At 38.6% G+C, this 26,995-nt stretch overlaps 2 protein-coding genes and 1 pseudogene across 2 annotated transcripts; all 3 read right to left on the minus strand.

Annotated features, from left to right (window-relative positions):
- LOC149848168 (E3 ubiquitin-protein ligase COP1-like) overlaps nt 1–12,521 on the minus strand; it is a 30,576-nt pseudogene extending 18,055 nt beyond the window's left edge.
- Nucleotides 12,522–15,439: 2,918 nt separating this feature from the next.
- LOC149848169 (uncharacterized) lies at nt 15,440–16,457 on the minus strand. The gene is made up of 2 exons (XM_090010612.1): nt 16,017–16,457; nt 15,440–15,788 (listed from the first exon to the last, which is right to left on the minus strand). Exons 1-2 carry the CDS (start codon nt 16,443–16,445, stop codon nt 15,618–15,620), a joined length of 600 nt encoding a protein of 199 aa, XP_089866738.1. The 5' UTR covers nt 16,446–16,457; the 3' UTR covers nt 15,440–15,617.
- Nucleotides 16,458–23,444: 6,987 nt separating this feature from the next.
- LOC149848170 (uncharacterized) lies at nt 23,445–26,731 on the minus strand. Its single transcript, XM_090003538.1, has 2 exons — nt 26,360–26,731; nt 23,445–23,615 (listed from the first exon to the last, which is right to left on the minus strand). The coding sequence occupies exons 1-2, from the start codon at nt 26,729–26,731 to the stop codon at nt 23,445–23,447; spliced, it is 543 nt and encodes a 180-aa protein (XP_089859664.1).
- Between the last annotated feature and the right edge of the window lie 264 nt (nt 26,732–26,995).

The following is a 26,995-nucleotide window of genomic DNA, read 5'->3' on the forward strand; positions in this document are numbered from 1 at the left end:
GAATTGACTGCTTTTACTGATGCTGACTGGGGAGGAAATCCCAATGATCGGATCTCAATTACGGGTCTTTGCATTTTTTTAGGTGAATCTCTCATCTCGTGGAGATGCAAGAAGCAGCAGAAGGTCTCCTTATCATCTACTGAAGCTGAATATCGGGCTATGGCGATGACAACTATGGAGATTGTGTGGCTCAGAAGTCTTCTTGGTGACATGGGCGTTCCCATTTCCACTCCCACCAAGCTCTGTTGTGATAACAAGAGTGCGATATACATTGTCAGCAATCACACCTTTCATGAGCGAACCAAGCATATCGAAATGGATTGCCATTATGTTCGAGATGAATATCTCAAAGGGACCATTACATTGCCATATGTCACTTCAGAGTATCAACTAGGTGACTTCTTCACCAAGGCGCTCCCAACTCCACGATTCATGTTTCTTCTTGGCAAACTTTCGGTCTTTTCCCCGTAAAGTTTGAGGGGGCATGTTAAATTATGTATATATAAATATATATATATATATACATATACTTATATATATACATTAGTATATATAAGTATATATACGTATATATGTATATATACATAATCATTTAGCTTTTTCCTGTTTTGTATAAACCAAACACCCGATAGGGGTGTTTTGGTAATTCCATATGTAATTTTTGTTTTTTACTTTTCTTTCTTTTTTTCCCCTTTTTCTTTTCCTTTTTTTATTTCTGTTTTTTGCTTTTTGGAACCATAAAGGGGCCCCACCCATCTAGTCGTTGGGGCCCCAACAGTCATATTTATGACCGTTGGGGCTCCCAACGACTAGAAGGGAGCCCCCTTTATGGCCCCTCTAAAGTGCTCTCCTCCTCTATAAAAGGAGGAGGTTCCCCCTTGTAATAGCATGGGTTTTTCAAACCCCTCTCTTCCTTTCTTCAATAAATCCAACTTATGACTTTAAGTCATTTTCTATATTCTTGAGTTTTGTGTATGCACATTTGGTATTTGTGTTCTTGGCTCTTGTAGTCACTCTTAAAGAGTGACTTTTTCCCTATTGGTGCTTCCGCCTCTTTTCATTACAATTGTGTCGTACCCACAACTAAGAATAGGGCAGGCCAGGTCTGACATGAATGAAGCTAAATTCAAGTATGTAAACAAAAACAAAAGAAGGCTATGTCACATAGGTGCAGGTGATGGTGCGGCGATACGGCACTTTAAAAAAACTTGGGTGCGGGGGTATATATAATAATTTTTTTATTAAAATAAAATTCATAAAAAAAACTGGTCAAACTCAGAACCCAACCCAAGCTTGAGTTCGGTTATGGCTTGGGTTCAACAAAGCCTCTTTTGGAGCAGACAGGGGTTCGATTCTGCTGAACCCAGCAGGCCTGGGTTCAGTGGTTCACCAGAGCCAAACCCAGCAGGCCTGGGTTCGGCCCTTGCGCCAACGAGGGGAGGAGAAGGAAAGAGGAGAAAGAGAGGATGAGGCGACAGAGGGAGGAGGAGAGGGAAGGAGAAGAAATAAGGAGGAGGAGAAGGAAGAAGAAAGAGAGGATGAGGAGGGGGAGAAGAAAGACAAAAATAGGAGAAGGAAGAAGAAGAAAGAGAGGAGGACCAGAGAGAGATGTACCTTCGTCGTTGTCAAAAGAGGAGGATGTTGTCGTCATCGCTGCCATCAGAAAAGAAGGAGAGGAGTCGGAGTAAAGGAGGAAGGGGATGAGTCGTGCCCTACCCCCCCCCCCCGTGACTTAAATTTTCTTAGTGGACCAAAATGGACTCGATCAAAGTTGACTGAATCAATTTTGGACAAAAATAACCCTAGGTGTGCCTAGGGTTATTGATTGCCCCTGCGTCACGTCGACGGGGTGCGGCAGCCTATTAGGCGAGTCTGTGTGACATAGAAAGAAGGTGAACATTGAACCACTTTCACTAATCTCATGGTTATAGGGTTATAGTCCTCAAGATTCGTCCAGGTGTTCAACATTGCCACATTGAAGCACTTCAAAAGAAAGATGCTTGATAGATCAAACAACATTGCTCTCACTTGTGGTGGCAGCACCCTCAGATATCATCAGTGGTAGTGGAATCCTGCAATTCGCCAATTGCTATTCAAAGCATCAATAGTTTAATACACTTTGTGTTGACTCTGCATCTCACAGATTTTAACTTTGGAGTCCTATAACTCTATGTCTTGCCCACGACATCCATTTCTTTCTTATTGCATTGTTCCTGCATTCAGCAGTCATATGCAAGTTAGATTTATCAACTTGCCTTTCCCTGGGGGTTTCTTCATGTAATTCATCCTGAGTTTTTTTAAGTTTCAGATAGAATCCATGAGTAGAGAACGCTGTTTCATTTCCTATGTTTATTTGTGCAAAACTTTTTGACTTTTTGAAAGATAAACAAACATATCCAAAACAAGCACATGAATGTATTATGAACTTTTAGTGTATTGACACTCATGTATAGGTCTAATGCACAAAAAGAGAATGAATTCATCTTGCAAGAAGCACACCTTGACACAATATTTGCAGAATGAAATAGATCTCCATGCCTAAGTTCTGCAAGGACCCGCAGGCGGCTAAAAAATGTAGATAACACAATTAGCAATAAAAGAAGTACGATAATTGAACATAAAATTGTTTAAACTATACAGTAACAATGAAACTCAAAGGTACAAAAATCATTAATATATTGTGATAATCATCACTTGTATCGAGTAAAGGTTGTAAGTACAGATTGGAAATCTTCAAGACCTGCATGATACCCTTCTCTGTTTATGCTATTACAATCCCTTTCTTGTTTAACAGATTGGTTAGATGTTGTGCGCCTCTTTTGAAGGTAACACTCTTGCAAATCGTTGAACTATACAAAACACAAACACAATGAGCAGAAAAAGATGAAAAGTTGGATACACTTTCAAGTTGAATGCCACATTTTCCCAAACCAATTCCGTAACAATAGAACAGATGGACACAGACACAATAAAGTGCTTCTTTTGGGTGCAAATTAAAAAAATATGCTTCATGCAAAAAAGCTTAAGAAAATGCATAAGTATATTTAGAAATAATATAAACAAACTTACCATGCCAAGTTGATGGAAGTCTTGGTATGACATAAATTCTTCTAGCTACTATCTACAAAAGAAAAATGATATAAAAATGAAACAAAAGAAGAACTGTCACCTGGGTATGGGTGTGGGTGGGTACAGGTACGGGTATGGAGGGTACGACACGGCAATTCCAAAAAATGTGGGTATGGGGACACGGCTAAATATATATTATATATCTAAAATATATACTGAAAATATATATTATATATTGAAAATATAATATATAATATAGGGCATGGCAAATGCCATGTCCAGGTACGTGGTAATCGGGTCATGTCAGCGGGTCAGAATACCTCAACACGAACCCGACCCGTTTATTAAACGGGTCGGCTGTGGCAAACACGAAAACGACCCATTTATTAAACGGGTAACTCGACACGACACGGTTAACCCGTTTAATAAACGGGTCGGGTAAACGCGTTGGCGAGTCGGGTTCGGGTAAATGAGTAAACAGGTAAACGGGTTGGCGGCCGGGTCGGCGTTAGGGGTGGCAATTTCTGACACGACCCGCCAACCCGCCTCTTAGGCGGGTTCGGGTTGGGCTTAAGCCAACCCGTTTAATAAACGGGTCGACCCGCGTAACCCGTTTATTAAACAGGTCGGGTTCGGGTTGGGGGTATGCCAACCCGCCAACCAGGCTGACCCGTTTATTAAACAGGTCGGGTTCGGGTTGGGGGTATGCCAACCCGCCAACCCGGCTGACCCGTTTAATAAACGGGTTAGGCGGGTGGGTCAACCCGTCTGCCAACCCGCCAACCCGACCCGTCAACCCGACCCGCCAACCTGACTACCTGCCAACCCGATCCGTCAACCCGCCAACCCGACCCGCGAACCTGAAAACCCGTTTACCCAACCCAACCCATTTATTAAATGGGTTGGCGGGTCGTGTCAGGTTACCCGTTTATTAAACGGGTCGGCTTCGTGTTTGCCACAGCTGACCCGTTTAATAAACGGGTCGGGTTCGGGTTGAGGTATGCTGACACGCCCACCCGCCATCCCGACCCGATTGCCACCCCTAGTCGGCGTCGGGTAAACGGATTGGCGGGCGCCAAAACTACAATTTTCGACCCTACTAGACCTGGTTCGCTTTGCTCCGCTCCTGCATCAGAAACCCAAAAATTTTCGAGAAAAACGGTTGCCCACTTCCTCCTCCACCAACAAATCAAAAACCCTAGAACTCGAATTTACTTCAAGAACGAGTAAAAACCAACGAACTTCACCACAAAAACCAAAAACCAACACCCATAGAAGCTAAATAACCCTCAATCAAAATCCCGGCCTTCATCGCCATGCTAAAGTTGTCGCTTCTCAAGCGCAGAGGCAGAACGAACCGAACGTCTCCTCCAACTACGCACAAATACACAGAATTCCACCACTAGAAAAAAAAACCAAACCAAAGCACAAAAACCAAATAAACATCAACAAGATCACCACAGCAGACAAGCACAGAAGTAAGAAACCTCGGGAACCCAAAAACAACTCACAAAAAAGCAAAAAAAAAAAACAAATTCACACTCCAGCAAACACACCACCCCAATATAAAAAAATAACAAGCAAAATCTACATACAGTACCTCGAATGATGATGTTAACAGGGGGGTCCAAAAAGCCAGCGAGCAAACCCAATTCTCCATCGGAAAGCCGCCTAGGGTTTCCAAAAACCACCAAAAAACTCAGTCTTTTCGCCAACACACCAAGTAGCAGAACCACGACGGAGAATAACCAAGAAACGAGTCTCCTGCAAACTGGTTCTTCCAGTGGAGGGAGAGTGAGAGTGAGAGTGAGAGAGAGAGAAAGAGGAAGAGGAGGAAGACGAAAGTCGGAGAAATGAGAGAAAAGGGTGAGGGCTTTTGCCCTTTGCCCCCGAACGTTCCAGAACTCAAGTCGCGGGTCTAGGTCAGGCCCGGATCCGATTGCGGGTTGACGGGTGAGTGTAAACGGGTTGACCCGCCCGCCTAACCCGTTTATTAAACAGGTCAGACGGGTTGGCATACCCCTAACACGAACCCGACCCGTTTAATAAACAGGTTAGGTGGGTCGACCCGTTTACGACAAGAACCCGTTTAAGCCAAACCCGAACCCGGCTAAGAAGCGGGTTGGCGGGTCGTGTCAGATTTTGCCACCGTTAGGTACCAGTACCCATGTCGACACAGGTACGGCACCCTAAATGCCATGCCGCGGTTGTTAATATATATATATATATATATATATATATATATATATATATATATATATATATATATCATCAAGATCTCTCTTTTCTTTATTGCACATCCAAAAACCCAATATGGGTATTTTGATAATTTTCCTGTACCTTTTGTTAGGATTTTCTTTTATTTCTTTTTTATTCTTTTTACTTTTTACTATTTCCTTTTATTACATCATGTAAAAGGACTGCATGGGGCCCCACCCATCTAGTCGTTGGGGCCGCAACGGTCATTAATATGAATGTTGGGGCTCCCAACGACTAGAAGGGAGCCCCATGTGGTCCCTCTTCTTTTGGTTTTTCATCCTCTATAAATAGAGGGCTCTCCCTCTTGTAACATAAGTGTTTTTACCCTCTCCCTTAATAAAGATTCATTCTTTTTAGCCCTTTTGACTTCACCCCTTTGTGGGTTTATGGGTTTGCACTTTGTGTGCATTTGATTACCCCTTAGTGGGTTTGTGTATTCACACTTTATGTGCGTGTTTATCGGTTCATTTTTTAACCTATTGCATTCAAGGTCATTTTCTTACAGCGGTAACATAGAAGAAGAATCTACTGCCATCAATAAGATGGCACAAAAACCAGTTGAAGGACGGAGAAAGCATCACAACAAAGTCAATGTTGCATACTTCCTGAAAGCTCAACCAACTGAACTACCACATGGTTTTTGACATAAAGATACATAAAAGAATATAGATATTTGTTTCAACAAGCCAACATGAGCCACACTTTGCAGAAAAGCCAATGCTCATGCTTGGCTGATTTATACTAAATAAGTTTCTTGAGGCTAAGCTCGTGCAGACCAATTGACAAGCCCAAATGAGCTTAATGCAAGCCAAACCAAGCCAAGCAGCAAGTACCTTGGTTTGTTTCACAACCAATTTGTCTTAGTTTTAGACAGAAATAAAGAGAGAAACAGTATTCATCAAACAAACACAAAGTAGGAGACAATGACTATGTTGTGACAACATATGTGATTTGGAAGACTGTAATCATAGTCTAACCAATGCTTTTCATTTTCTTTTATCTTCTTTTCTGAAAAAGCATGAACTTACCAATATTGTGATCAATAGTTTATTATTTTGATTTCTATATGTTTAGTTTTGTCATGCAATGACAACTATTCTAAAACTTGTTATGTGCACACAAGTGTTGAATTTGGGAAGGTTCCTGGTGGATTCGGTCTCCTTGGCTTGGTTTTAGTTTGGAAGCCCCTTCATAATGTCGTCATTTATGCTTTGTACCTCGATTCATCTTTTTCTTTGGAAGCATGTGATGTCTCATCAGCTCATTATATTTGTTTTTCCATATTGTTCATGTTGCTTGTTACCTTAACAAATATTGTTCCCTCCAAAATGGAGGGAAAAAGAAAAAGAAATAAAAGAAACTTGTTCCTTCCAACTTAAATATTCAAACAGGTGTACACAGATCCCAATGTCTGCTGGCTAAAAACAAATTTAAAAGATGCAATACATACATGATACAACTAAATTGTTCTTAATACAAACATATATATGATTAGTCTATGCACTTATGAACATTCTTTAATGAAACAAGTGGAAATACAATAGAGAACCCAATAAGGGTCAACGAGAATACAAAATAAGTGCTCATGCACTAATCCACAAAGGGATAATACAATCACAAAGTGAGAATGAACTCAATAGCACAACACATGCACACAGTAGCCACTAAGGGCCAACACAAAAGATAAAAATATAAAACTTGATTATAAAATGCTTAAGAAAGCACTAAGAAATACAAAGGGGAGAACCCCTATTTATAATACAATGGCTATGTCACAGGGATTCGCCCAATAGGGTGTGGGTGTGGCACCCGGTGCAGTCAAAATGACCCTGGGTGCCAGCCAGCCCACCCCCCCACCAAGTTATATATATATATATATATATAGATATTAAAAAATTTATAGAGAGAGAGAGAGTGCCGCACCCGTACCCACACCTATGTGACATAGTACAATGGAGAGGTAGTGGGGGCAGCCCAACGACCAGTTGGCTGCTGCCCCAACAGCTATATTATGTAAACAATAAAAAAGAAATAAATAAAAGGACAATCAGCCTCTACTAGACTGACACCTATTACATATGTGAAATGACCGAAATACCCTTAATGGGTATTTCAGTTTACATGAACAGAAATATATACATAAACATATGTATATATATGTATATGTACAAATACACATACAATTCAACATATTCTAACAAAGGTCAAAATTATTCTTTATGCTGAGTTCTTCAGTTTTCTTCCACATAAGCTTGTTGCTGAGCTTGAAGTGACTATAAGCCATAATAATTTCTTAAAATTATGTGGATTAGGTGTTAGGCACTAAGGAGGCAACGCTCATGAGTTTGTGGACATGTTACTGGACCAAAAGGAAAAAACGAGGGAAGAGCCTTATAGAAAAGATGAAAAAGGTTGCTTTAAAATAAAGAAAGTGTAAAGACATCATAAGAAATAAATCGAAATGAAGCTACCAACTGAAGGAAGGCATCACAAAAAGCCCAGAATGAAACCAAAAATGAAGCTACCAAAGTGAAGATAAAAAATAATTTTACCTGCTATATATCACAAAGTGGAGATCAAAACTATTTTACACGGCATTCACTTGGCCCCTAGCTTTAAACTGATGAACAAATATTGTATACTTGTACAAAGAAAAAGAAAAAAATATAGTTTCCAAAGATAAATATGTATGAAATCACTTAAACAGCCTTACTTAACCAAAATACTAAAAATATTTCCAAAATTGGCGATGATCTGACTAATTTGCTGTACATGGGTAAAAATTGGGTTGACCTTTAAGGCATATTTTAAGCACAAAATTGTGTATCTGCATGAAGGTTTGCTTAATGAATTCTGAAGAATATACCTAATCTATGTTAATTTGAAAAATGGGCAGAAGTTGGCATCTATGTAGTCAAAAGCGCTAGGCAGTGCCTAGTCGGTAGGCCCCTAAAAAGATTAGTCGAGGACTAGTCGGTACCCTGATTAAAATATAAAAAAGTATACAAAATATACATTAAAATATGTTTAATTCTTTTATTAATAAGATGTTTTCATTACACAAGTACAAAATTACACATGCTTTCACAAAATATATTAATATACATAACTAGAATATACATATATATAATTGTACACACACATATATATGCTTTCAGCCTTTCACAGAAGCACAATAACACATACATATATAAATAACATATATACATCATAAACAAAGTAACACATATATAAGAAACATAATCAATTAAAATTAACTGTGCATGCTTTCAATGTTTTACAAAAAAAATCCCAAAAGCAAAGTAACACACACACACACACACACACATATATATATATAAGAACCGGAAATATGAGAACTAATGTGTGAACCACTATTTTCATGGATTTTTTGTTCTTTTCTCTTAAATCTAACCATACGGATGTGATCCACATGCTTGGTTTTATAAGAACCCGCTCTTGAATCATCCAATTTTGATGCATAATTGTGATTTTTTTAAGGTTTTAAAATCAATGGCTCAAAATCTTCATAAATATTCAAACATTCAAAAATCACATTTTTTCATTAAAAATACATGATCCAATGGCTGATTCCTAACAAATTTACCAAGCTAAGCACATCCACATGGTTGGATTTGCAAAAAAAAGTGTTAGAAATGTACATATTTCCAGTTCTCATATATATATATATATATAACAATAATAAGTCGGCTATAACCCATTAGGGGACAGACTGTATATTAATTTCTTGTTGTATACGTTAATAGTTGCACAGACTGTGCAATGCAATCTGTGACTGTGCAGTTGCAGACTGTGCAACTGCATTGCACAGTCTGGCTATATATATATTTTTTAAATATGCACCAGCAATCTCATTACCATCAGCAGTTTAAAAGGGGGTCACTGTAGTCTGTGACTGTGCAACTGCATTTGCACAGTCTGGCTATATATTTTTTTAAAATATGCACCAGAATGTCCGTCCATTAATGTCAATGCCCAAATGACTATAAAATATAATTTTTTTAGTTTTTTGTCCTAAAAATAGACCAAAATAGACTCGGTCAAAGTTGACCGAGTCTATAAAATGGACGGACTCGGCCCAGGTGCGTTGACCGAGTCCGCCCCGTGTCCGAAGCCGCACCCGTGTCGGGGCGTGTCGACGCGGGTGCGTCGCCTCCCCAGCCGAGTCTGTGTCACATAGATAATAACTAAGCATGTTTTCATCATTTCATAGAACAAATCACACACACACACACACACACACATATATATATATATATATATATAAGAATAAGAAATGACTAAAATGTCCTCGTGCCTAGGCAGGGGCAGCTTAGTCGCCGACTAGGCGCCTTAGTCAGTGCCTAGTCGGGAAAATTGATACCTTTTAAAGTGCCCACCTAGTAATTGCAAAGCTGGGTGTTTTACTTATGCCTAGACCGACTAGTTGATGCCTAGTCGGGACTTTTGACTACATAGGCAACAGCCTGAGTTTATCTGATTCACAGCCTCCCATTAGTGAAATTCATCTATTCAGCCTATTGTAAATTTTTCGATTCAGAGACCTTCATAACTAGAATTCTTTTGTTTCCTTACGTGGATACAATTAACTTGTTTCTTTATGTTAAATCATGCCTGCAATTTGATTCAACAGAATCAGATGATTGTTTAAACCATCTATATGGTGACACTTTCATTCTTTCACACACCATAGAAGATAAAGGCATTAAATAGCAGCAAGATTGAATTTTCTCTACTATGAAATGTTAAGGACATTACAATCCCAAACATCACTTCAGTATATATGATTGGTATGACCTGGACAACCAACACTTCTAACTGGAATTCTCTTCCCTTTTAAAGGCAAAGAGAAGTGAAACAACTTTGATAACCAACCAGTGCATTAACTCGCCTTCTCCTAGCAACTGAAAGTCCAGATTGGGCAACATTTTGGGAATCTGATCCATTAAAAGAAACCTTTTTCTGAAGTACTTGAGAAATTCCTTGAAACTTTGAATCAACTTTCTTGTTGTGAAAACTTGCAGAGCCTGATCCATCTTGGCAACTTCGTGCATTGATGGTAGCAATACTTCCAGGCTTTCTTACAGAAGATGGCCAATTTGTTCTAGACATGGGATCATCAAGCATGTGCTCCCTGGCTCAGTATAATTCCATCCGATGGTGCTCCACAGCATTTATATCCTCCTTAATGTATTGGAGATCAGTTTGTACCTGTGAAGTAAAAAAATAAGTGGTGTAAGATAATGATTAGCATTAAAAACCGATAAGACAAAAGCACATTCTGGAAATAACTAGACCTTAGACTGTTTATTTGTGGCATCATACATTTTAGCAGCAATGGGAGTGCAACGGCTTCAAGAAGAAACACAAAAGGGAAGATGAACACTATTACTTCATTGTATTCAAAAGAATGAGAGGCTACAACATAAAAGGGGATGTCCCCTTAGGGTTACATAAGAAGACGAAAATGGTTGACTACAATGCTATGTTACAAAAATACCCCTCTACAATAAACATATGTACAACATAGAGAAGGTAGCATACACATTGGTAAGATACATATTAGATATTACATTCCTTAACACTCCCCCTCAAGCTTGAGGTGATGAGAACATAATCATCTCAAGTTTGAAAAGAAATGGTTGGAATGTCCTTAAGGGAAAAAATTTAGTGAAGCAATCCGCTATCTAACTAGTGATTCCAATGTATGACAACGATATGATTCCTTCCAAATAGGCTCTACTGGTGAAATGAAAAATCTATCTCAATGTGTTTGGTTCTCTCATGAAATTCCAGATTTTTTGCAATATGAATAACTCTTTGATTGTCACAATACAAAGTAGAAGATTTCTCCACAACAACTCCCATATCCTGCAATAACCATCTTAACGATGTAATGTCTCTTGTGACTTGGGTCATAGCGCAATACTCGGGTTCCGTTGTGGACAAAGCAACTCTTTGTTGTCTTTTACTCTTCCAATATATTAAGGAGTCTCCAAAGAATATACAAAATCTAGTAGTAGAATGGCGATCATGGGATAACTCCTTCAAAGTTGGCATTACAATATACTTTCAGCTCTAATGCAAATGAAGCAGAAAAAAATAGTGCATAACGCATTGTGCTCTTTATATATTTAATCATTCTCAGTACAACTGCCAAATGAGTTGATTTAGGTGCACTCATAAACTGGCTCACAGCATGCACAACAAAGGTAATATTAGGCCTGGAGATGGTTAAGTAAATCAAACTCCCTACTGACTTCCCTCACAATATACTATCACCTCTAATGTAAATGGAGCAGGAAAAAATAGTGCATAACACATTGTGCTCTTAATATATCTAATCATTCTCAGTACAACTGCCAAGTGAGTTGATTTAGGTGCACTCATAAACTGGCTCACTGCATGCACAACAAAGGTAATATTAGGCCTGGTGATGGTTAAGTAAACCAAACTCCCTACTAACTTCCCACCTTGGGGGGGGGGGGGGGGGAGGCCCATTAAGTGACCTGGTTCTCAGTGAGGGTTCCTCATCATAAAACAACAACAGAACAGCCACATCTTGAACGTTTCCAGTGCAATAAGGAATTGAAGTAACATCCCAGCAATGGTTTGCAAATCATGAAGATTGAAATTCAGTAGTATACATGGCATCATACAGTTTGAAGGCTGAATAAGATGTCCGTTGCTCAGGTGTAAGCTAAAATCTATTTCTTGTTTTACTAAACTAAGAAAAGAAATCCATATACATCCCTCTGAAGAAGAAACCAATAATTCAGCAGTAACTAAGCAATGAGGAGGAATACTTGATAAAAGGAACAGCATTGGTTTAATCAAATAAGCTGCTACATCAAAACAGAAATACAAAAAAAAAAAACCTCATTCAGCGCCTCAAGCTTTTGCTTCCTAAGACACTGCAAAAAATCAAACAATATTTGCATGTTTGTTTCAGCTTCTTCTTGCTCCATCTTTTTCTTCTTCTCCACAAGAAGTGATAAGAGACCATCAAGCTCCTTGACTGACACGTCATCACCCTGTCTAAGATCATACAAACTTGTGATTTTTGAAAGCATTCAAAAACTCAAGCTAAAATTATTGATGCCATAAAACATGAATACCTCACATTATGTTGAGGTAAAGCATATCAATTAAAGAAATCCCAAATTGTTTTTGCGCAAATTGGTGCAGAATAAGCCATCTTTTAATTCTTTCGAATCTTTCTAGATCTTATTCGGATCTGTTTGAACCTTGCCCAACAGTTTTATATAGGCATTATAGGTTCAAAACGGTACAAGCCGCCCCTTATCCTTGGCTTGTTTGACCATTGACTTTTGACTCAGTCAACGTTGATATCAACCTTGCTAGGGTTATTTCTGTTTATATTTGACACCCCTCAATGGCCATCTGTTTTTGGATTTTATGATTGGGCATTTTGGCCAGCCATGACCCATTAAGTTGATTGTTTTGACCTCTTAAAAATCCTTTATGGCCTTAATGGGTGGCCTAGGGTTGGGGCTTATATAAACCCCAGTGGTACTTTGTATAACTGGTGGGGTCTGCCTAACCCCAGCTTGCTCTTAAAAAAAATGTAACCTAAGATTTGTCAAGGAATTCGCCTAAAAATAATTGAGACTAGAAGGTGTTCAAATATACACTGATATAGCCTTGAAAATATTGCATAGTCTTGAAAATGACACTTATAATGAAAAATGTCACTATTAATACAATATTTACTCCTAAACCCTAGTTGTAAAATTCAATACTCACCACCGAAGTGGTATCCCATGTGGTAAGCAGGGTCTTGTGCCAAGTTGAAGGCCCATGTTTGAATTCCTTTATCACGGGTGCTTAAGAGATATCTGGTAGGGTTTGCCTAACCCCAGCTTGCCTTTCAAAAAAAAAAAAGAAATCATTCTCTTCAATATTATTTTTAAAGTTTAAAATTTTTTGTTTATATTTTTTTGAGATCTTTCAATTTTCATGAAAATTTCCCTCTCTAGGAAAATCCCAATATCGATTTGTGAAACAACTTGAAGGCCCTTATTCTAACCAAGATTTCTCTAGCAAGCGAGTAAGGGTGGCAGATATTTTGGGGCTCAAGCTGGACAAGTAGACCCATGGAAAAAACATGTCTGAGTCATTAGGGCTGGCCAAGACCATATTTTCGATGGGGCATGGGTCTGGTCAAGCTCAGCTTGCCACTTTCACATGTTATGCTTAAGCCCAACTTGGGCTAGGCCAGCCACTCATCATCATTATCAAGCCTTATCTCAGTTCTACAAAGTAGACTTTAAGAGTCCTCTTAATTCTTATCTATTTGAAGCCACAACTTTGATAACTTTACAATCCTTCATGTCACCTCTAACTGCTTCTTTTCAAGTCTTGTGATTTTTATTTTTATTTATTTATTTTTACTTATATCATATTAATTCCAAACTATCTTAAAGGATGTTTATTTATTTTATTGAAAAATGATTATACAGTATGACAAGAATGACACGTTTTTTCAGAAATCTATTTGTTGTCCAAAATCACAAATACTGATATTTTTATGACATTTTTAGCCTTTGTACCTATATTTTTCGGTGTAAATTTTTTCCATATGCGAATTTTCTTCGTCTCTACCGAAAATGCCTTAGCCGCCTCCATCACCGACCGTCGTCGCCTCAACCACCATTTAATCTCCATCACCCTGTCAAAAGCCAGTCTCCAATGGATCCCCTGGTGGTGCGGGTATAACAAATTCCACCGCGACTGGACGATCCATCACTTGGCATTAGAGAATGACCTGAGTATTTGCAAGATTTGTCGGTTCAAGTTAAAAAAAAAATTATAAATTTTTAATACAACGTTATTTCATTTTTTATGAGAGATAACTCAAGTATTTGCGAGGTTTGTCTGTTCGAATTAAAAAAAATCACAAGTTTTTTATGCGGCATTATTTCATTTTTTATACGAGGTTTGTCGGTTCGAGTTAAAAAAAAATTTATATGATGTTATCACATTTTTTATGTGAGGTAACTTGAGTATTTGCGAGGTTTATAGGTTCGAGTTAAAAAAATTTGCAAATTTTTTCTATGATATTATATTTTTTATGCAAGATAACTTGAGTATTTGCAATATTTGTCAGTTCAAGTTTAAAAGAAAGTTCGTTCGCACTTAGGTAATTCAAGTATTTACGAAGTTTCAAGACTAGTGTTTTAATCAGAAAACCCAAGCCATCCTCTACCACCAAGTGGTACTCCAGTAGCGACAGAATCCGCCATACTTGTACTACTAGGAAGATCCACCGGAGACTAGTTTTTGACAGTATAATAGAGATTAAGCATCAATTGATGCATCAACTACCGATGATGAAGGCGGCTAAAGAGTTTCTGATGGAGACAAAGAAAATTTGCATATAGAGAAAATTTGCACCAAAAATGATAGATGCGAGGCTAAAAAAATCCTAAAAAAAAACAGTATTTACAATTTTAGATAGCACACAGATTTCTAAAATTTTAAGGTCTTTTAAAAGACGTATCATTTTTGTCAATACGATAATTTCTCATTCTTTTATCTTTTATTGGTTTGACTCCTGCGACCGAACCACACTTTTACAAAAAGAAAGGTGTACAATATAAAAAACAGGGGCAAATCAAAACGCATATCCTCTTCCTCCCTTAAAACCATCTCCAAACTTGGAACAACCAAAAAAAGCATGAAAATTCCAAATCAATCGGAATACCAAATTCAAAAATAACGCGAAAAGAAAAAGCCGCAAAAACCATGAAACAAAAAACCAAAATCGACACAAAAAGAGTGAGAGAGAGGTCCTTGCCGGACCCACCGGTGAGATGGCCATTTAGCGGTCACCATGTGTCACTCAACGATGCTGCTCTAACCATATCCAGTCCCAAGACCACAACAAGTGTCGCTCATAATTGAAATGGGTCTGATCCATCCTTAACCAAAATAGGATTCGAAAAAGAAAATAAAGAAAAAGCACACATACTCAAGTACAGATCAAAATCAAGGCCTAAACCTGGTTCAACAGATCTCAAAACAGGTCATTCTTACAACTAAATTCTACACTTCAAACCACACAAGATACGGCATAAAAGAAAAACATTCTGCATTAAAATGCATCCAAGAATCTGTGGAAAGCACATCAAGGGACAACTTTGAGTTCCAGGAAAAGCTAAAACAAGGAATTTTACACCCCAACAGAACACACTGGGTGTTGAACTGAACTGATGCATGGTGTCCTCTGCACATCAGTATTTTCACTACAAGGGGGTGGTATCAACAATAGCTTCCAGTATTTTCTTGTCTAGTTCACTTTCATCAACCCAAACAGAGCTCTGTCGCCTAAGGAGTTCCTGCTTTTCATGATTCCTGTCCCCTCTCTGTTGTTCTCTAGTCCTCCATAATTCTAATTTCTCTGCTCTCTCCTTCAACTGTAATCACATTTAATGGAAATAAGAAAATTTCATGAGAATGAATTTGAACAGAACAAAATAATGTTGATTAACGTACAATACACAACATTTTGCATTAAACAGCAAATCAAACAATCCCATAAGGCAGATATATACACACAAGTCATGATGTTCTATAAGCAGCGCATAATTCGTTCTAGGGCATTCAAAACAATTGCAGAAGAAGAGGAAAAGGAGCAGAGGTACCAGGGTTTCGCAGAACTCCTGATCGATGAGCTTGCGCTCGGCGGCGCGGCCCTCGGCTATCTTGGCCTTGGCGGCGAGGCGCTCGTCCTTGGCGCGACGGACGCTCTCCCGCCTCGCCTCCTCCTTGCGCAGCTGCTCCAGCCGTTGCGCCTCCATCTCCGAGATGTACTGCTTCCTCAGCTCCTTCACCTTCTTTGCGTAGTCGCGGCGGAGGAGGCCCAGCTTCGCCTCTGCCTCCTTGGGCGCCGCTTTCCAGCTTCCCAGGTAAGAGCACGCCTCCGAGAACTCGTGCTTCTGCTCGTGTTGCTCCACGATATTATGTCGGTGACAGAGGCCGCCCAACCTCAAGCTCCACCACCGAGCTTGAGTTACGGGGGTTAGGGAACGAAACGCAAACGCAGCAGCAGCCATCCTTGCTCCTCTGTCCATCTGTCAAAGCCCCTGTAGAATCACACAAATATGGAGTATAATTTTCTCGGCTTCATGTTCGGATCCGGGTTTAAGATGGGTCCTGGGCTAGCAAAGGCTTGGGCTTGGATAGGTCCTAAGTCACATGGGTGCGGGTGTGCGGCACATTCAAAAACCTAGGGTGCAGGGGTGCGGCAGGGCGAAATCAGGAAAGAGGGGGTGGGGGGCTTGGCCCCTCCCGTTCCGAAATTAGGAAAGTGTGTGTGTGTGGGTGTGTGTGTGTGTGTGTGTGGGGGGGGGGGGTGCGCGCTCGGCCCCTCCCGTTCCAATACGATGTCGGCAAAAGTATGAGAATTCAGCGCTACTCTATTTATCATGCGGACAAATAGAAAAATAGTCTTGTCGATTGGAAAAGAGAGAGGCCCCTGCTGGCCGAAAACAGACAAGTGACAGGGGAGCGAGCCCCTGCCTGCCGACAACAGCGGGGCGACAGGGGATGAGCTCCTGTCGAAAAACAGCGAGGCGGCAGAGGGCCAGCCCCTGCCGACAACACGAGACGGCCCTGCCGGCAGCATTGATGTGGCAGGGAGGCAGCCCCTGCCGATAACCATGAAACGGCAGGGGCTGAGTCCCTGCCGACAGCCAAGAGACGGCAGGGCTAGCCCCTGCCGACAGCAAAGGAGGCAGGGGCCAGCCCCTGCCGACAGAGAGAGGGAGAGAGCTCGGGACGGGGGGAGGGGGGGGGTGACAGGGGGACAAGCCCCTGCGTGCTGAGAACCAAGAGGCGACAGGGGGTGAGCCCCTGCCAGCCCAACAAAACAAAGGGCGACAGGGGCATTGCCCCTGCCAGCCGAGACAGGAAGGCGGCAGGGGCACTACCCCTGCGCGCCAAAACCCTAGAGGCAGCGGGGCGAGCCCCTGCCTGCCGGGAAACATGAAGCGGCAGGGGCATTGCCCCTGCCTACAGGTGATCGAGAGGTGGCAGGGGGACTGACCCCTGCCAGAAAGAGAGACCGGGGCGGGGTGACAGGGAGGGCAACCGACCTCCCGTCGGTTTCCCTATTACCCACAGGGGGGGGGGTTTAAGGAAGAGAAGAGGGAGGAGAACGACGTACCTGGGAGGCGGTGGCCGGCGTCGGCGGCGTTGGTGGCGCTGGAGGAGTGCGCAGAGAAGGAGGAAGTCAGCACGGGGGGGGGGGGGGGGGTCGTAGGCGGTAATCCGCCCGATTTCGTAGGCGGGGAGCGGCGCTCGGGAAGGGATTTCTCTCAAAACCCCCTAATCCCCTTCTAGAGTAGGGTTATTTTAAAAATGTAGACAATAAGTAAAATAAAAAAAATAAAAAGAAAAAAAATAAAAATATATATAATAATAATATAATATTATGTTATTATATATATATTAGATATATTACATTTTACGTTTTAACAATTAACTTCCTTGTCCATTTTAAATGTAGGGGGTATCTAAACGCAACATTTAAATAATATACTACAACATGAAGATGTTGATGAAGTTGCTTAGTCCACTTATGATCAATAATGTTTCATATAGCTATGTATAATTTTTTCTTTTCCTTCAAATTATCTCTAGTGGCCTCTTTGCCTTATCCATGGCCTCATAGAGATAACTCATAGTTGGTTTGTCTTTACTGTCAAACAATCGAAGCACTTTCACCAAAGGTATAGTTATTCTTAAAAACTTCAAGCATGAATGACAAAATTGACTTTTGAATACAATATCTACAATTTCGCTTGACTTTCTTTTTTGTGCATGGGGATATGTATTTCACTCGTATGATGAAAACATTTTTTTAGTGCAACTCTATTTTTTATTAGATTTTGCACTATAAAAAAATTCATAGCAAATTTAGTAACTTCACTACGAATCAACTCAGCACCACCAATGTATTTTCTCATTAGGCTTAAAACCCATGCATGATTGTAAATAAATTTAGTAACCTATAATGCAGCTATGCAGGCCCACGTATCACATTTCTCCATTTAAGCAATTTATCAGAAAATGCTGCAAAATATCTGCATTATAATTTGTCAAAATTCTGACACTTTAATTGGCTTTTGCATTCTTGTATGGACCAATAAAAATGTCTATAAGCAATAACCTAGGCATAAAAACTACCACCAAAGGTGAACCGGCTGATGCACAATAAGCAAAATGGTGCACAATTAAAACTAAAAATGATCATATTGTACAGTTAATTTGATGTGCTTTTACAAATTTTGATACTATTTTCATGTCCAAAATAACAAATATTTGGATTTAAAAGCACCATTTTATCTTTCACAGATGCAAACTTTCTCTCAAATATGTAACTATTTTTGTAAAACAGTTTCTTTTTTCATATTCGTCGATCTGACATCGAAAGCTTGTGTTTTATAGTCATTGAAAAGCTAAGATACAAATCTATAACTTTCGTGTTTTGAGTCAGAACCGAAAATCCCTTTAGGGTTCTCGTTTCTGAGTTGTAAAACCATAATAAAAACATGCTTTGCACACTTGAATAATCCAATAATCTATTTTTTAGAGAAAGTTTTGAGCTAGAAAATAAAGGGTTTTGAAAAAATACATAAAAGAACAATGAAACTAGACAAAAATATATTTTTAACGATACCTAATTTGCTGAAAAACAATGAAGGAGCATTGATATACAACATAATAACATTCTTAAAACAGGAGATGAACAAGAGTGGATCAGCCTTTTTTGTATATTTTATGTTATTTTTTGGCTACCTACGCAAAAAATCTAAAAAAATAGAAAGAGATAGATCAAGATATTAGCTTTACACTGCCACCAAGATCGCCTATAGCCTTGATCTGATGAGCAATTGAGAAGAAACATCATTTAAAAGATATATTATTCCTCCTAAACATACAAACAACAAACATAAGCGAAGATGAAGAAGTTCACATAAGATATATTCGGACTTGAGGGAGTCTAACTAGTACTCTCTAAAAAAAAAGCACTTTTACTATTTAATAAAGCATAGAGGGCACCCTATCCAACTCTACATAATTAGCCACAACTACATAGGCACCCACATCCTCATCACTCATTGTCATAAATTCTAGGTCAGCGCATCATAGCTATTTCATTTCCAATCATGCATATATTGACCCATATGCTTTGTTGAGGTGTGATCATCCCTAGGGCATCATGATAATGGATATAGAGAGATAGCAGTGAAGGCATGATGGCCATAAAGAGGGACGAAGGGGTTAGGTCAGGCCTTTTTTGTTGCTTAAAATCGGTGGGGAGATGGAAAAGGCTGATCTGGTTTAGGTGTTACTTTCTTAAGCACACTATTAAAGTTTCATGCTCGGAAAAAGCCAGCTTAACTGGAAGCGCTACCATAAGGCAGGAATCACGATTTTCAGGAAGCGAGAACTAGAAGTGGTGTGGAATCATGTTTCCTATGAATGGGAATCATAATTCCCCAACAAGAGAATTTTGATTCCCATAACTGAGTTTTTATTTTTATTGGAATTATAATTCTCAAGTTGAGAAATTTAATTTCTCGCATATATGAATTTTAGTTTTTCGTTATTTATAGTGTGATTTTGTCTAGTTCATCCACATGCCCTCTTTTTCTATTGTTCAACTCAAATAAATGCATGAATTTACATAGAATATAGAATATAAATGAACATGACTTGATTTGAGTTTTATTGTTTTGATTACAAAAAAAAAAGTTTCTTTTATTTTTTTGAATTACCATATCTAGTTTGATATGTTTTTCTATGTACATGTTAGACTGTCGTTCTCTTTCTTAATTTCAATTGTTTATTCTTTGTTTCATAATGTAGCTAAATATGTTCAAAAATTCAAATTGGTGAATTTTGGAACAGAGGATAAATAGCCCATCAACCTAATTTGTATTACTTTTTGCACATATGAAATCATTAGTAATACATAATTAGTTAAATGTTAGATATTCATTTTGTTAACACACACACACACACACACACACACATATATATATATAAGATTGTGCACTCTTATTCATTTCTTGTTGTTTAAAGGTGCCATATAATAGTTAATTATATTGTTAGGCTTAGTTGAAGTTTCCTAGAATTATGTATGATGAATTGCACGTCAATTGCTCCACAAATTTTTTATTATATCAATGTTTTGTATTCAAACTTATGAATATGCAGTTTTTAAAGGATTGGTATTGTCATTAATTGTATGTGTTATTTAGTTATCATATTGATTGATCCTTTAAGTAGTTTTTCTAATAAGATGATATAATTGTGAATGGTAGATATCATTTATTAATTATTCATTTTTATATATTTTTTTTTGTTCAAAAAACAATCTTTAAAAGTTGTTTTCTTACATAAATTATTTTATCATTATTTCTCATAATTTCTTATATCGCTTCTTGAACTATTCTTCCTAATGCTTTCTATTTTGCTTACTACTTTATGAATCATCCAAAAATTTGGATTGATTGCTTCTCAAATTTGATTCCCATACCCCCTTCCTGTTTTGGATTGTCGTTCTAGCAACCATGGTCACAACAATACATTATACCCAAGCACACATCTCAAGTTTGACATACGAGTTAAGTTTTTTTTCATGAAGGATAAGAAAACCACCCTCAAAATCAGAGACCTAATCACATGGGCTAAGCCTTCTATACTTTCGGTCGTTGTCCCGACGGTGTAAACCCACAACAACATTCAAGTTTCATTGTTTTCTTATATAGTGGAAACACCTGTTTGGAAGGGATTTAGATTTTTAAATTTTTAACTAATAAAAACTTTTTTTTTATAATTGAATGTATAAATATACATCTTTACTCAAATATTTTTAAAATGTACTAAGCATTATTAAAAATATTAAAATAATGTCCATGTATGTTTGGGTGACCACTTGTTTACAGGACAGGTCCATCCAGCTGGCTAGATAACCTGATCCGAACCCAATTCCTTCATCTCCACCCCACCCTCCAAAAAAGGGTAAACCACTTTTGATGATAGAAAATTAGGGAAAACAATAAAAAAGAGATCGGCATGTTAACTTTTCAATGCCATCACGAGTACATTGATATGATGAGCAATTTAAGAGAAACATCCTTTGAATATAGATTTTTCGGATGTATTTCACCCTCTAACTAAAAAAAAAAATCACATGATTTTTTTTGCCGACCTCACGAAGTTCGCATAAAATATAGGTAAGAATGAAAAAAATTGTATATATTTTGTACGAGGATGAGGACGTTTGCATATATTTTGTATAAGGATGAAGAAGCCTACATATATTTTATGTGAGGATAAATAAGTCTACATATATTTTTTACAAGGACAAGAAAGTCCACATTTTTTGCGAGGATGAAGTAAACATCATGAAGTCTGTATAAAATATATATGAACTTCTTCATCACTGCCTATAATATATGTGAATTTTCTCATTACTGCCTATATTTTATGCAAACTTTCTCATCATCGTCTATATTTTACGGAACTTCCTCGTCCTCATAAATATTAGTCATTTTTCACTTATATTTTTTGAAAACTTTGTGAGGTTAACAAAAAACTATCATGTGCATCTACTTTTTAGCAAGAAAGTATGATTCATCCAAAAAGTTATTTTTTCAAAGACATTTCTCCTAAATGGCTCATCAAATCAAAGCGATCTTAGTGACGTTGAAAAGCTAACACACCGATCTAACTGTCATTTTTATTAGTTTTCTTAATTTTTGACATAAGTGACCTAAAAACAACATAAAATAATCAAGCTAGGCACAAATGTGATGGTTCGTTTCCTTATCTCCTTATTTTGAAACATTGTTAGGGTTATATCTCAACGTCCGTTCATCGTTTTCTGATGATTCAGATGTTTTTGACAATGCATTTTTATCTAGTTTCTTTGTTACTTTATGTATTTCTCTGAAATCCTTAAATTTTTGGATAAAAAATTAGTAGTAAAGTCTGTCGTAGAAGAAATTTGCATATCCTCATAAGGTCCGCACATGAGAAGGTTAAACGGTCATTTTAACGCCCAACATTTGTTGTTTTGGTCATTGAGTGAATTTTGAAAAATTGTAAGTTGTTTTGAAAAACATGTCATTTTTATCTTACAGTACAATCATTTTCTGATTAAAAAACATCCTTGCATGTTTTTAATGATTAATCCAAACCTGTAGATGTGGTTATTATTTATTCACTAAGAACCATATTTTGAATCAAAACAATTTAACAAAAAAAATTCATTTTTAGTTAAACAAGTTTTTGGTTTAACATGAACCATTGGATTTTTTTGTTTAGCTAAAAATACATCTAAACATGAAAAAATGGTTAAACCAATGCATGTTTTATACTAAATAAGACATAAAGATCACATCTATCCATTTAGATTAAGTAAAAACACATGTAAATATGTTTTTTAAAAGGATCCAAAATAGTATGGAAGATAAATGGTCTGGAGCTTACCCATTACTCTCCTATATTCATGTAATTTGGAAATCGTTAACAAAAAGTCGACATTCGAATGCAGTGATGCTACAGTGATCTATGGATGGCACCAACACACCAGACCCCAAAACAAAAGGTTAAACAAAATACTTCCTTCCCACTGGTGCCCCTCTGAATTTTATATTCAGAAAGAATGGTCTGATCTTGCTTCATAGGCAAGGACAACAATCCCAGCACTGGTTGGAATTATTTCAGCAACATGAGTACTTAGACTACCACAGAAGAAAGAAAGAAGCAAGATCATACTTTCTCTAGTACATATCAAAATCAAGGCCTAAACCTGGTTCAACTGATCTCAAAACAGGCCATTTCTACAACTAAATTCTACACTTCAGACCACACAAGATACGGCATAAAAGAAAAACATTCTGCATTAAAATGCATACAAGAATCCGTGGAAAGCACATCAAGGGACATCTTTGAGTTCCAGAAAAAGCTAAAACAAGGAATTTTACACCCCAACAGAACACACTGGGTGTTGAACTGAACTGATGCATGGTGTCCTCTGCACATCAGTATTTTCACTACAAGGGGGTGGTATCAACAATAGCTTCCAATATTTTCTTGTCTAGTTCACTTTCATCAACCCAAACAGAGCTTTGCCGCCTAAGGAGTTCCTGCTTTTCATGATTCCTGTCCCCTCTCTGTCGTTCTCTAGTCCTCCATAATTCTAATTTCTCTGCTCTCTCCTTCAACTGTAATCACATTTGATGGAAAATGAGAAAATTTCATGAGAATGAATTTGAACAGAACAAAATAATGTTGATCAACGTACAATACACAACATTTTGCATTAAACAACAAATCAAACAATCCCATAAGGCAGATATATACACACAAGTCACGGTGTTCTATCATCAAAGGCTTGATTTAAGTTAACACAGAACAACTTTATGCTATATATATATGTGTGTGTGTGTGTGTCGTCCAATCTTAGAATCATTGTTCCACACAAGCTACTGGTGGATTAATAAAAAAACAAAAAGTTTTAATAGTGAGAAACCTACAGTCCATACTTTTCAATGTACTCTTACTTATAATACTTGAGATATATTTTTCAGGAAAAAACAACCAAGAAAATATGGAGAAATCAACTGAAAACACCACATAAAAATGAGGTGCAGAAGAAGGAACATGAGGAAAGAACCAACGTTAGTAAGAATTATCTCATAAATGGAAGGACCACTTATTGCTATGAAAGCGAAATTTGACATATTTTCCAACTTGATGCCCATAACATAAATGTTTCAACATATTATAAAAGATTGAAAATGAACCCTTATCACATATCGTCATCAAAGGCTCTACTATAATGACACAAGCTAGGATGCGAAACATTTACCTCATTATTGAAACTTGATGCAACAAGGACTAACAAGTTCTTTTGACTCTCCAACCATATAGAATTATCTACGATGGGAGCCCTTAGTGCACATGACCTCCATTTTCAGAGCTTACACTCGGAAGTAAATAAAAATGACATTGTTTTCTTTTGAAGTTGTTGAGGCAGATATTAAATTTCTCTAAAAAACTAAATTTGAATGACATTTGTTATGGTAATGAGGCCTTCAAAAAATTGAAGGCTAATGGTATCTGCATGAGGTTTACAATGAATAGTACTATCCCTTGCCATAGAAATCCATCAAGCCTTGGTGTGCGCAATCCAAGCCGCAATTGCATTTACATAACAAGCTGCAATATCACCAACAAAGAGATAAAGGGCAAGGCTTGCCCTCCAGAACCATCTAGTACTATCATAAGCAAAAACTAGCTCCAGGTCCAATTCGTGTATAAATCAAAAGGAAAACAAGCATAAGTAATGAATAAACAACAATCTCCAACTAAGAATACATAAATCAGATTTCACAATCATAGCCACCAACTTCACTTGAAGAACACTAAATGAACAAGGCAAACCAATTAATATTGAGACATGGAAAAGTTGCTACACCCAAGAATGCCTTCGGATCAACAAACAAACTCTAGAAACATAACGGTCAGTCATTCTTTTCCATTCTTCTATGATTTTGTTTTTTTCTTTTTTACTTTCTTTCGAGATTATTTGTAAAACAATCCAATGTGATTATGCAAGTTTACATATATCTTAGACATCATGATATATTTTATGAATATCATCTTCACACTGGTAATTTTCATGTCATTTTTCTTCACCAATATTTGGACAGAAGAGAGCCCCCCAATGGCTTGTTAAGATGCTAATTAGAAATACTGAGATATCAAATGCACTTAGTTTCCCAAACCACCAAGTGCATTACCAAGGGAACAATAAATCAGGTTTTCCTTTGTGGTCATTGGCTTTGAGTTCAAACTTTTTGAGGTTTGCCGTGAGAAAGCGGAGAGTAAAATGGGAAGAGAAAAACCTGTTCCATGTACCAGTGGACTGGTGCTCTCTTGGCGTCTACCATTCACCAAGAATGTTTTGTTTGCCGCTTGCCCAACCCCACATTGTGTTTAGGGGCGGATATGGGCAGAGGCATGGATGAACCTCCAGCTCCCTCCAGGGTTGAGAAGTCCACTGCCTAAGTTGAGCCTCATCCAGTTGCAGTTCTGATTAAGTAGTTAAGGCCAACAACCCTGATTCAACTACGAATTAGATGAGTTAGGGAGTACAGTCTGCTTGTTGCCAAGCTGATCTTGTTCACGTTTTGAATCGGTAAGGTATCACACATGCTAACAATAAAAAGCAGCAAACAATTGACTGACTGCTAAATTAATATGACTACCAAAGCAGATCGGTTCTTCCCATATAACGGAAACAGATCGCAACGATCTTTTATTCCTCTATTCCTATCAATGACTCAAGCTTTGAATCTCATGAATCAACACCGAACATTGAGCGGCTCATTCCTGAATCCTAAGGAAAAACTGCAGATCAAACCGGCTTTCTGAAGGGTCTCATTCAATTTCCGCCTGCATAGTACAACTCATGCACAAGATGAAGATTACAAAATCAACCGATACGTATTCGACAAAAGAGAATCGAAAGGATAAACTGGAAGCCTAGCAAGATCAAACAGAGTATGACAAAGATGCGGTTTTGAACTGTCGAAATTAAGCCCTAGCTATGTTATTTAAATGACCTCAAAGAAAGAAAAAGAAAAAAAACAAAGCCAAGTCGATCCATGTTCTTCTAAGGGATTTTTTGTGACATGTTTGCCTAATTGAACAAGTTTCTCAAAAAGCGCATCCACACACACATAGATAAAAAAATGAAAGAGTAAGGGATCATTCTCAACAAGAGGAAGCAATTCCACTCGTCAGATTTAGCCTCTCGGTTTGTATCGGTAGCGTTGAAAGAGAACAACGAAAACATTGGGGGATGAAAGTGAAAGCCCTAAAAATACAAATCCAGCAGCGCATAATTCGTTCTAGAGCATTCAAAACAATTGCAAAAGAAGAGGGAAAGGAGCAGAGGTACCAGGGTTTCGCAGAACTCCTGATCGATGAGCTTGCGCTCGGCGGCGTGGCCCTCGACGATCTTGGCCTTGGCGGCGAGGCGCGGCGGACGCTCTCCCGCCACTCCTCCTCCTTGCGCACCTGCTCCTACCGTTGCGCCTCCATACTGCTTCTTCACCTTCTTCGCGTAGTCGCGGCGGAGGAGGCCCAACTTCGCCTCTGCCTCCTCGAGCATCGCCTTCCAACTGCCTAAGTACGCGAACGCCTCCGAGAACTCATGCTTCTGCTCATGTTGCTCCACTATATTATGCCGATGACGGAGGCCGACCACCCTCAAGCTCCACCACCGAGCTTGAGTTACAGGGGTTAGGGAACGAAACGCAGCAGCAACCATCCTTGCACCTTTGTCCGTCTGTCAAAGCCCCCGTAGACTCACACAAATATGGAGTATAATTTTCTTGGCTTCGTGTTCGGATCCGAGTCTAAGATGGGTCCTGGGCTAGTAAAGGCTTGGGCTTGGATAGGTCTAAGTCCGAGTTGAAAACCCATAGGTGGCCCCCTTTGCTACAAAGTTGAAGCTGGGTGCCACAACTCGGATTTGGATCGGCTTCGATTATGGTTTCGTTTGGGCTTGGACAGATCTAAGTTCCAGCTCGGT

Source organism: Nuphar pumila, chromosome 1 (genome assembly GCF_984573655.1).
Source record: "Nuphar pumila chromosome 1, dmNupPumi1.hap1.1, whole genome shotgun sequence".
Classification (NCBI taxonomy): Eukaryota; Viridiplantae; Streptophyta; class Magnoliopsida; order Nymphaeales; family Nymphaeaceae; genus Nuphar; species Nuphar pumila.

Bases quoted from the DNA above. Each gene is read 5' to 3' on its own strand.
- LOC149848170 (XM_090003538.1), bottom strand. From the start codon at position 26,731: ATGGTTGCTGCTGCGTTTCGTTCCCTAACCCCTGTAACTCAAGCTCGG. The intron at 23,616-26,359 runs GTACCTCTGCTC...ATGTGATTACAG, and splicing joins AGGAGTTCTGCGAAACCCTG to TTGAAGGAGAGAGCAGAGAA.
- LOC149848169 (XM_090010612.1), bottom strand. From the start codon at position 16,445: ATGGACAGAGGAGCAAGGATGGCTGCTGCTGCGTTTGCGTTTCGTTCC. The intron at 15,789-16,016 runs GTACCTCTGCTC...ATGTGATTACAG, and splicing joins AGGAGTTCTGCGAAACCCTG to TTGAAGGAGAGAGCAGAGAA.